At 36.7% G+C, this 12500-nt stretch overlaps 1 protein-coding gene across 1 annotated transcript; it reads right to left on the bottom strand.

Moving 5' to 3' along the window:
* Positions 534 to 1202, bottom strand: LOC109849849. Its single transcript, XM_020419735.1, has one exon. The coding sequence runs from the start codon at positions 1158 to 1160 to the stop codon at positions 645 to 647; it is 516 nt and encodes a 171-aa protein (XP_020275324.1). The 5' UTR covers positions 1161 to 1202; the 3' UTR covers positions 534 to 644.

Raw genomic sequence — 12500 nt, 5'->3', positions numbered from 1 at the left:
CTTACACCGTGGACATATAATAAGATGGCCCCGAAAGTCTCCACGATGTGAAAGCACGTTGGGTCGTAGAAGTTGGTTGTGTATCATTAGAGTTTGGCTGGCATCAAACCAGTCATGTGTGTTTTTTGAAATTAAAATAGTTCAAGGGGAGAGTTATCTGCACAACCCTCAACCTTTTTTTCCCCTTTTGGGATGATCCCTGCATCATATACTATTCATGTGAGAAATTTGTATCAACTTGAAACAAGCAGGGATCTTCGGTTAATAGTGAATAAAATTGAGGCTGTGTTCAAATGGAAGTAAATACCTTTCAATATAGCTAAAGTGAATTTTCTTTTTATTCCCCCTCTTCTAGACTAGGACTAAGCATAATTCTTTCATAACAAAACTGTACTACATGCTTTTGTGATCAATACAACGAAAACATTTTAAAAAAACAATATCGTTTTATGCGTACAAGAAATATAACCTACTACTCCTCAAAGAGGAGCCCATACATGCATGCAACTCATAATCCCAATACATACTCTTAGTTAAACCTTAAAATCTCTCCCAAGTAACCCTTAGTATTCACAATAATGCCGCAGAACAAAACAAAACGAGCAAAAGGATCAAAACTCCTTCCAATATTACAGCTTCAATCATCAATTTATTCCTCTATAAAGCATCTGATCGTACTCCAACAGCGATACCTGCCTCTCAAATTTCATCTCCCCGTAAAATCTCGCTATAAACTCCTCCGCCTTCGAATCGATCCCCTCCTCGTCTTCCTCCAATTCCCCCGTCTCTTCAGACTCCTCAACGCTCAAATATTCTTCTTCTTTTGCTTCCTTCTCAGCGAAATATTTCTTGTAGTAAACCCAATCATCATCATTCTCCAAATCGTCGACTGCCGGGGTAATGCAGGGGATCTTGGACAGTCGCTTTGATGCGGGCCTGTGCATTTTGAAGGTGAAGAGTGGAGTCTCGTCGAACGAGAACTCCCGCTCGCAGTAGCCAATGCGCTCTGCACGTGCATTGTGCGCGCGGATGCTCCTGAAGACAGTGCGCAGGTCGAGCATCAGCTCGCGTCTGAATGCTCCGCCCTTTCGAGCCCAGAGAAGCGCTAGACGCAGCAGGCGCCAGGCTCGACCAGCCACCGGAGATTTCTTGTTCGCCATTTTGATGTGATTCAATCGAGAGTAATTAATCAAAGAAAATTAAGTGTGTATGATTGGAGTTAGGGAGAGGAGAGGGGTGGCGTTTATGTAGGCAAGGACTCTGCGGTACGCGGTTACGCTGAATAAGTCTGATGAGTTGGTTAGCGGCGTAAGTAATTATTGAGTGTGCGAGTGGGGCCTGAAATAGAGGAATTTTGGGGTTAATTTCATTGGCCCACACGGTTTATAGCTATTTTAATTTTTAATTTTGAAGTGAAATGGTTAGACAAAGTCCCCACGTTTTATTTAAAAGGCCTTCATGATTAAGTCATTTGTATGAAGTAATTACTGGCTAAGTATCTAGCCTCCGAGGTGAAGTACCGAAGAAGGTTAAGGATCAATAACAAGTCATTATTTATAGTATACGGTAAGTGAGTGGATGTTTTCGTAATTGACTTAACTTCATGGACCAACTGATTTATAAATATAAAGGCTAGGTTACCAAATTGGTATTTTTACTTGACCACTCTTACTTATAAGGTACTTTTAAATACTACGGCATCTTTAAGTATTTTATTTCAGCCCTTTTTAATGAGATCCTTTTTCTTGTTCGGAAAGAATTCATATGCGTACTATAATAATTTGTTAGGAAAATGTTTTTCACCCCTTAACCTCTCAAAGCAATTGAATCTACACCCTCCTCCTCCTTCAACCTCCCCCAATTCAAATTTCTTCCCCCATTACCCAATATATATACGACACTCATTCTTTCTTGTCAATGAAGTCTCCTTTTTATCCTTCAATCTATCCCTTTTACACCCTATTTTATTAAATTATGTACAGCTGCGGACCAAAAGTAAAATAAAAACTAGTAAGAATAGGAAAATTTTGACTACTGGCTAAGATCCGAAGTAAACCCCATTCAAGACCGCCGCTCACAAGAGATCGTGGGTAAAAGGAAGTTCCTGAAATAAGGCTAACATACTAGTGAGCAGTTGTGTTTCGAAAAATAAGCTAAGTGGTCATCAAGGGATCAGAGACAATTACTTATTGGATGACATTCAATTAGAACGAGCTCCCACAACCAAAATCAAAACATTATATTACTGTATTTAGCTTGTTGCCTTTACTTTTTGCTGCTGTTTTGTTCCTTGCGTTTCGCTTCTTTAAGTTGTAATTTAGACCAGTAAGTTAATTTCTTTACTTTAATTCAGTTTACCTTCACATAATTTTCATGCAATTTACTGCTTTTCAATCAATCAAGCTCCAAAGGTTAACCCTGTCAGATAATAGTAGTTTAATCTTTACTTTCTTTGAGCTCTATTCACAGCAATTTCATTTATGTTGATTTTACAGCAATAGAGATAGATTTATAGCATAGTAGTACTGATATTAATTAGAGTCAGTTTAACAGTAAAGTCACTATGCCCTTATAAAAAATCACATCAGATCGTCAATCATTCTACCTTATCTGATGCGTTCCTTGTTGTGCTCTGATACCAATTGTTGCGCGCGTGTGGAAGCGTGCTCGACAACCAAACGAGTCGGTGATCGATGAGAGAAGAAAACAAAAACCAAACACGAGTGCAATTCACAAAATAACGATCAAAATCACACACAAACACAGGAATTTACGTGGTTCGGCAATTGCCTACGTCCACGGGGAGAGGATGGGGAGATTTCACTATATGGAGGAGAAATACAACGTGTTACAACTCACAAAATCACTCAAATAAAACCCTAACCAAAGCTCTCAACTCCCTCACAATATCTCCCTCTCAAAGTGCTCAAAACAATGCTAATTCTCTCCTTTTGAAACCCTAAAAAACATGGTTCTATTTATAACAAAACACAATCCCAAATAGATTATGATTCTAAAAACGAGACTGCCACACCCTGGTGTGGCACACACCACACCCATGGTAAACAGGACAGATTCTGCCACACCAGGGTATGGCAGACACCACACCCATGACAAACAGGGAGATTCTACCACCGGTGTGGCAGATATCACACCAGGGTGTGGTGGAATCTGTTTTGCTTATTCATCATGTTTTTCTCAGTTCCTTCGCCGTTTTCACATTCTTTAACAAAAAAAACATAGCTCTTGGTCGTATCATCGTCTTTCCAATCAGGAGGGACTTCCTCTCGTTGGAATGTATCCTCTACGACCTGAACCACTGAACCTTAAGTGTCACACGACCGATTTTAGAGAAAGCATCCTCAATTCACATTCAAACCCAAATCAAAACAAGGGAATGATCATCTTGAGGTTTTTCTAGTAGCTTCGACACTCGTAGAACTTAAAGGTGGGTTTAATAGCAATAGAATTAATTTTTTTTTTTGTGTGTGTGATGTAATGTGGGGTGGGGGGGGGGGAGGGGGGGGGGGGAGTGTAATTTCAGGAGAGAGTTACGATGACAGAGAAACAATTTTCTTGAAGGGTTGGATATTAATTTGAATGAAGGTTGTTAATTTTGAGTTAGGGTTTGGCTTTAAGTTGGAGAAGATTGAAGGAAAATGAGAGGGCTCTGTTGATGAGAAAGAAAGGAGGGTGAAAGATGATCTTACTTGGTAAATGAAGTTAAAAAAAAAATTGGAGGAGGCCGAAGGAAAAGAAGGGTGTATATTCAATCACTTTGAGATGTCATGAGCGGAAGAAATTTTCCCAAAAAAAAAAACCCAGTTCAAGTAGGAATTCTCACCTCTAGTGAGGTGAAGCATCTTATTGGTAAAAGATATCAAAATAAAATACCTTAATGATGTCCGGGGTTTTGAAAATACTTTATTGATAATAGGACTTACTTAAAACACCAATGTTATAATTTAGCCGATTTACAAATCTTTAATAAAATGGACTTCACGGTACAATATCTTTTGAAATTATATCATACTTTTAGAAGTTAACTTATTTTAATTAATAACTTCAAATAGAACTCAGATATGTAGTAATGCTTCATGAAATGTTAATTACAAACAGTAAATAACAAATAATCATGTGTTGAATTCTTGTTAATACGAGCAAGGTCAAGGATGATGTTTCATAAAGAAACAATGATATAATTACACTTAATCTGTAGAAACGGCGATAACATTGAAGAAGAACAGGATTTTTGGAGCAGGCAGAGCTTCGAGTACTTGCCGGTCAACCGTGAGCTTTGGGGCGGTCGACCGGAAATGTGCACAGCCTCAGGGAGTTTTCTGGACTTAGTGACGGTCGACCGCGATGATTTTGGCGGTCGACCTCCAAACCCTATAATCGATATTGGGTTTTTCTATCTCTCTGGTCGATCGACCGCGACGATTTCTACAGTTGACCGCCAGCCGGGTTAGGCCCAAATTTGGTTTTTCTGTTCTATTTGGGATTAGTGTTTGGTATAAATATGAACATGTTTTAGGGTTTCTGTGGAGCAGTAGAAAGGGTTGTTTTGAGCATAGAAAAGTGAGTTTTTCTGAGCTATTGGTTTAGGGTTTTGTTTGGGAGATTAGAGAGATTTGTTTGAGAGATTTTGTAATCTTTATTTGTACTCTCTTCTCTATTAGTGAAAATCTATCCCCTTCTTGCCCTGTGGACGTAGGCAACTCGTCGAACCACGTAAAATTCATTTGTTTGTGTTTGTGATATTATTTTAATCTTGTGTGTCTTTCTCCCGGCGTTTGCGTGGATTTTCTTGGACCCAACAAGTGGTATCAGAGCACCAGACTACGCTTGGGATTAGGTGGAGGAGTAGACCGCTTTGGAAGCTCGTCTAGAGCTTTAGTTGGAGGCAAAAGTGGGATTTTTATTATTATGGATCTTGTCTTCTGTCGTGTGGGGGGTGACATCTTTTGGAGGCTCTTATTAGGATTTCAGTTGGAGGTAAAAATCTACCTTTCTTACAGTTTGGATCTATCTTTCAGTTTGTTCCATATTGGTTTGTTGGTGTTTTGAGGAAGATGACTGAGAAAGGAGGTGTTGAGGGTGGTTCTTCTGGCGTGAAGACCGTTCAAAGTTTGAATATCCACTCTATGAAGATAGATATGATAAAATTTTAATGGCACGAACAACTTTAGAAAATGGAGATGTGAAGTTTGGATACGCTGCACGCGTAAAATTTGGAAGATACTTTGGAGTTGGTTGGAAACCGGACGACATTGAAGAAAAGGTTTGGAAGAAGATAAATAGAACGACGTGCGATGTGATTAGGTCTTGTTTAACTCAAGATCTAAAGTATGATGTGATCAATGAGACTTCAGCAAAGAAGATTTAGAAGATTCTTGAGAGAAAGTATTTGACAAAGAGTGTGGAGAATTGCTTACATTTGAAGAGGAGGCTTTACCGCTTCTAGTTGAAGAAGGAAATCTCGATTAGTGATCACATGAACAACTACACGAAGCTTCTTACGGATTTGACGAATGTGGATTTTATGATCGAGGATGAGCACAAGACATTGTTGTTGTTGAGCTCCTTACCAGACGAGGAATATGATACCTATGTTCTTACCCTAATTAATGGAAAGACATCTCTTTCGTATAGTGAAGTCACCGCTACTCTTGTGAATTATCAGCTTAGGAAGAAAGATAAGGAGACTTCAATTGATACAGTAGCGGGGGCATTGGTCGTAAGAGGAAAGAGTACAAACCAAAGTAGGAGGTCGTAGTCTAGAGGAGCACATCCTTCAGTTGGTAGGAATCAATATGCCTTTTGTAAGAAGATGGACGTTGGAAGTCTGAATGTCCAAAGTTAAAAGATCGAGCCGGGAAGAATAAGAGGAAAGCTATACAAGTTTCAGAGGTGAATGTTGTCAACGCTAGTGGTGATAATTCAGACTCGGATTCTTTAGGCTACTCGTACCCCGCACTACCGTCAGTTTGTATTGCCGACTCTACGGAGTGGATATTGGATTCGAGTGCTTCATACCATATTTACCCTAGAAGGGATTGGTTCTCCAGTTTTGAGGAGTTAGAAAGAGGGGATATCGTGCTCATGAGTAATGATCATGAATATCCTATTAGTGGTATTGGTGTTAGACCCTAGAGGTGGGGTGATTAGGGTCTTATGCTAATCTAATACGATTAAATGCCAATTAAAATTAATTAACAAGTTATCCTAGCAATATGAAATACAACAAGATATGAGAGCTAGGATAAGCAATGTGAACAACAAGATATATCCTAACAAGAGATATACAATATGATATATGCAAGCTTCTTCTACACACTCGGTTTTCTAGCTAACCGAAAACTCTACAACTCACACTCTTGCAATCACACTCTACACCCACTAAGTGTTGGACCTAGCCGTGTCTCCCTCAAGTGCTCGGTTACAACCTCTCCCTAGGCACGTCAACCGACGCCACTCCTCTTGGGACGATCCCCGACTCTCACCACACACTCCTCACTCGGTGTACAAGTGTATTACAAAGTGATTCTCACAATAAGCACAATATAACAAATGATTGTTCTCTCTAACAAGATGAGAACTCAATTAAGCTCACTCTCAATGTCACAAACCCACAACCCTAAATTATACTATGAATGTAAATACAATAAGCTCAATAGGTTGTGTGTGAACAAAGAGATATAAATCAAAATCAAACTAAACTCAAATATAAAATCTAGCTTAAGAACAATGATAATCAAGCAAGTATATAAATATAAAGCTAGAGTTTGAGTTTAGAAAACTTCTCAAGATCAAGATGGAGAGATGGAGATTTGAGGCCCAAACAATAAGATAATCTCCTCCACTTGTGAAAGCTAAAACTGCTTTAAACCAAACACTTAAACAAGCTTAAACTCCTTTTTAAAACCCTTGTTAAAAACTTCTTAGAGAGAGTGAAAACTGAGATCAAAGAGGGTTTTTATAGCCTCCAAAACATCAGACCAAAACCCCTTACAAAAAGACAAAAAAAAACCACTTGCAACAGCTCTAAAAAGATCCGTTGGGACTCCAGCGGTCGACCGATGAAAATCGCGGTCGACCGGAAACAAGGTCAGAATCGCAGGAGACGTCCAGAGAGTCCGTCGGTCGACCGGCGAAAATTTCGGTCGACCGGCGGTACTGTAGCAGTGCGCATCTGTCTTATAAAATAAATTTAAAATAGTAAATGAACTCCAAAAATTATGAAATTTTGTGAGAATGTTCTAGACATGTATAATAACATGTCAGAAAACGAATTTCTGAAAAACCATTTCCCCGTTGAGAGAAATAAATGTTTTAACACAAAAATACAGTTTCTAAAAATCTGCTGTGATACACGATTTTGTAAAATCAAGTAGGCACAGTAAATAAACTTCAAAAATAGTAAAGTTTTGAGGAAAGTTTCTAAACATGTATGTCAGAGAAATAATTTTTCAAATATCACTTCTCATTTGTGAAAACTCATCAGTTTTGTAAAACATGCACGAACATGTGCACGAACGAAAATGTGAATTTGTAAATTCCTTTAAACATAACAAATCAATTCCAAACTTGATGAAACTTTGAGAAATGTTTGCAAATGATATTTTAAACATGTTACAAAAAGAATTTTCTAATTTGCACTTTCCAATTGTGAAATCTCATTATTTTGCAAGTGTGTCCAAAACATGAAAACTCAAAAAACATGCATGTATATATATAACTATATATATACATAGAAACCAAATACGTGTGTGTATATGATATTGAGCTTAAGGTACTTAATACACATAATTTAAAATCTAAACTAGATCTTGCGGATGAAGCTTGAACTTAGATCTTCAACTTGAAATGCAAGGCTTCAACCCGACATTCCGCCAACCTCCATTTGATATGATCGTTAAGGCGCAATTCCATCCATCCTCCAACTACGTTGTTTGTCTACAAAACATAGGAATGCACAAACACTAGACAAACAACATTAGTAGTAAATTGTTTGTTAAACATCATCAAAACAAGAAGGCCAACAATCCCTCCCTTTTTGATGATGGCAAACAATTTACAAAAAGGATATATGTATGAAAAGAAATGAATATATAAATTATAATTCACATGCATATAAACAAGAAAGAATATACATATACTCATAATATTTCTCCCCCTTTGACAACATCAAAAAGGGGACAAAAAGAATAAGAGAGCGAAAGCTCCCCCTATCAATAAGCATATGTGAGTATAAAAAGAATATATATAGGGATTGCTCCCCCTATCAAAAAGCCATATAGAATATATGCAATGAAGACCATGGCAAACATATGTGAGCAAGCATAGATGAGAAATATGCTAAACACCACTCACATACAAAAAGACAATGAGAACACATAAAATGTCAATATGAAAAAATAGTGTCTCATTAACACAAAAAAATAAAAACCATGTAAAAATAAAATTATAAAAACAATTGAGAGAATAACATGAAAATCATGCAAAAAGTTTTCAAATGAAAACAACTCAATCAAATGAAATTATAAATCAATGTGTAAATCAAAAAACGATGTTTGATCAATCAAGAGAATTTTCTTTGTGAGGTTTGATCAAACCATATATGGAATACATTATAAACCACGAATAGATGGTCCATAAGCACAAACACATACATATCATCATATAAGTGAAGTATAATGAATTCAAAGCAACCGATCAAAACAAAATCTCTAACAAAAGAATTTTAAAAGAGGCAACAATATATCAAGCTCTTGAGCTTGTTTCAACCCATATAATCATTCTAGCATCCGGTAAACATGATTTGAGAATAAACACCCAATAAAGCCGGAGGGTTATATAAGTGCAAACCTCTCACCAAAGCAAAACCAATAATCATGAAAACAAAAGAATTTAACCAATAAAAGGAATTGTTTTCATAAAAGTTTAAAATACATTTTTCAAAACCAAGAAAGAGAAAAGAATGAAAACACAAAAATTCTTGGTTTAAAAATTATTTTGGCACCCAAGCATTCTTGGTGCCGGATTGTTTAGGGACATGACCCCTATCAATAAAGCTCAAAACCTTAGGGTTATGAACCCTCTTAGGCGCATGTGGTGCACGAACACGGTCATAACAAAAATCACTCAAATGACCCTTCCGATTGTAATAAGTACAATGGAAAGAAAGCATTTGCTTATGTTGACCAAACGGTTGTGCATGGGAAACTTTAGAAACATTTGCAAACATGGATGGTCTTTTAAAATTATTTTTCAAATGTGAAACTCTCTTTAAATTAAAACAAAATTTGGCCAAATGACCAAATCGACCACAAAAATCACATTGATACACATGAGCATGCTTATGATGAGAAATAGGTGCATGTGTGTGTACATGTGATGAAGAAACTTGATGAGATGCACAAGAAGGATTAATATTCTTATGTTTTTGTGCATCATAACAAAATCTAGCAAGATGGCCTTTACGACCGCAATTTGTGCATTTGTAGACTTTGCTATACATGTGTGCATGATGTATAGGATGTTTAGATGTTTTAGCATGAGACTTAGCACACATGTCCATAAGTTTCTTATGGTTATCAATGCATGTTTTTAAAGTTGAATCTAAGCATGATATTTTTCATTTTCCAAATTTAATAAGTCATTGTTTTCTTTAAGCATAGTATTTTCATTTTCAATGACATCAAATTTGGACACTAGCTTCTCATGATCGGATTTTAAAACATCATGCTTGCTTTTTAAATCATTAAAATCATTTTACAATTTGTTAAAGGTATGCAATAATTTTTCACTAGCACAAGCAAGTTCAATACTAGATAAATCATTATCGGGTTCGCAAGCCTCACTAGGGCTATCGCCTAGTGGCCGTGTGCATGATGCTCCACATGAACTTGAAGCGGGATCCTCCAAAGCTTGTCGGATCGCCTCCAAGTCCCCTTGATGTGCTTCAATTAATTTCCATAAGGTGTAAGCACTATCAACATGAACAAACTTGTTAGACATGGATGAGTTAAAAGCATTTAGCAAATATTCTAACAAAATGTTGTTCATAGTAAACATACGATGATCATTTTTATTCCACTTGGATTTCTCCAAAATGGGCACAATATAAGCATCATCTATAATTTCCCATAAATCAAAATGTTTAGATCTAACAAATAGTTTAAATCTAACACACCATTGGGCATAAGGGAAATTATCTAACCTAGGAGCAATATTAATGGCATAACCTAAACCATGCATATCCATAATATAAAAGGCAAGCAAGATACAAATAAAAGCTCAAAATTAGATTAGCACAATAAGCTAACTTGGATCTTTAACTCAAGGCGATTAGACCTTAAATCAAAGAGCACCAAGCTCTGATACCAATTGTTAGACCCTAGAGGGGGGTGATTAGGGTCTTATGCTAATCTAATCCGATTAAATGCCAATTAAAATTAATTAACAAGTTATCCTAGCAATATGAAATACAACAAGATATGTGAGCTAGGATAAGCAATGTGAACAACAAGATATATCCTAACAAGAGATATAGGCAATGTATATGCAAGGATATAAAACTAACACAATGTGATATATCCCTAACAAGAGATATACAATATGATATATGCAAGGATATGTAACTAAGGGTGATAAAAACATAAACAAGATAGTGGATCATATAAATAATGAGCTATGGACAATGGCGATATAAGATATGAACATAAATATAAATGAACGCCATAGCACACTCAAACAAGCAATATGATCACGGAGTTCGGACCTTCCGTCTTACGTCTCCGTTCCCCACTCCCGGGGAGAAATCCACTAACACAATCCGGTTTGGAAGCCAGAACTTCTTCTACACACTCGGTTTTCTAGCTAACCGAAAACTCTACAACTCACACTCTTGTAATCACACTCTACACCCACTAAGTGTTGGACCTAGCCGTGTTTCCCTCAAGTGCTCGGTTACAACCTCTCCCTAGGCACGTCAACCGACGCCACTCCTCTTGGGACGATCCCCGACTCTCACCACACACTCCTCACTCGGTGTACAAGTGTATTACAAAGTGATTCTCACAATAAGCACAATATAACAAATGATTGTTCTCTCTAACAAGATGAGAACTCAATTAAGCTCACTCTCAATGTCACAAACCCACAACCCTAAATTATACTATGAATGTAAATACAATAAGCTCAATAGGTTGTGTGTGAACAAAGAGATATAAATCAAAATCAAACTAAACTCAAATATAAAATCTAGCTTAAGAACAATGATAATCAAGCAAGTATATAAATATAAAGCTAGAGTTTGAGTTTAGAAAACTTCTCAAGATCAAGATGGAGAGATGGAGATTTGAGGCCCAAACAATAAGATAATCCCCTCCACTTGTGAAAGCTAAAACTACTTTAAACCAAACCCTTAAAAAAGCTTAAACTTCTTTTTAAAACCCTTGTTAAAAACTTCTTAGAGAGAGCGAAAACTGAGATCAAAGAGGGTTTTTATAGCCTCCAAAACCTCAGACCAAAACCCCTTACAAAAAGACAAAAAAAAAACCACTTGCAACGGCTCTAAAAAGAGCCGTTGGGACTCCAGCGGTTGACCGATGAAAATCGCGGTCGACCGGAAACAAGGTCAGAATCGCAGGAGACGTCCAGAGAGTCCGTCGGTCGACCGGAGAAAATTGCGGTCGTCCGGCGGTACTGTAGCAGTGCGCATCTGTCTTGTAAAATATATTTAAAATAGTAAATGAACTCAAAAAATTATGTAATTTTGTGAGAATGTTCTAGACATGTAGAATAACATGTCAGAAAAAGAATTTCTGAAAAATCATTTCCCAGTTGAGGGAAATAAATGTTTGAACACAAACATACAGTTTCTGAAAATCTGCTGTGATACACGATTTTGTAAAATCAAATAGGCACAGTAAATCAACTTCAAAAATAGTAAAATTTTGAGGAAAGTTTCTAAACATGTAGATAAACATGTCAGAGAAAGAATTTTTCAAATATCACTTCCCATTTGTGAAAACTCATCAGTTTTGTAAAACTTGCACGAACATGTGCACGAACGAAAATGTGAATTTGTAAATTCCTTTAAACATAACAAATCAATTCCAAACTTGATGAAACTTTGAGAAATGTTTGCAAATGATATTTTAAACATGTTACAAAAAGAATTTTCTAATTTGCACTTTCCAATTGTGAAATCTCATTATTTTGCAAGTGTGTCCAAAACATAAAAACTCAAAAAACATGCATGTATATATATAACTATATATATACATAGAAACCAAATACGTGTGTGTATATGATATTGAGCTTAAGGTACTTAATACACATAATATAAAATCTAAACTAGATTACCCAAGTTTGATCTTGATCTTCATTGTAGCTCAACTTGGTACACATGCAGATGAAGTTTGAACTTGATCTTTAACTTGAATTGCACGATGCTTCACCGACATTCCGCCAACCTCCATTTGATATGA

Source organism: Asparagus officinalis, chromosome 7, assembly GCF_001876935.1.
Source record: "Asparagus officinalis chromosome 7, Aspof.V1, whole genome shotgun sequence".
In the NCBI taxonomy this organism is placed as follows: domain Eukaryota; kingdom Viridiplantae; phylum Streptophyta; class Magnoliopsida; order Asparagales; family Asparagaceae; genus Asparagus; species Asparagus officinalis.
The sequence above is the reverse complement of the archived record's forward strand: the minus strand, read 5'-3'. Positions and strand labels throughout refer to the sequence as shown.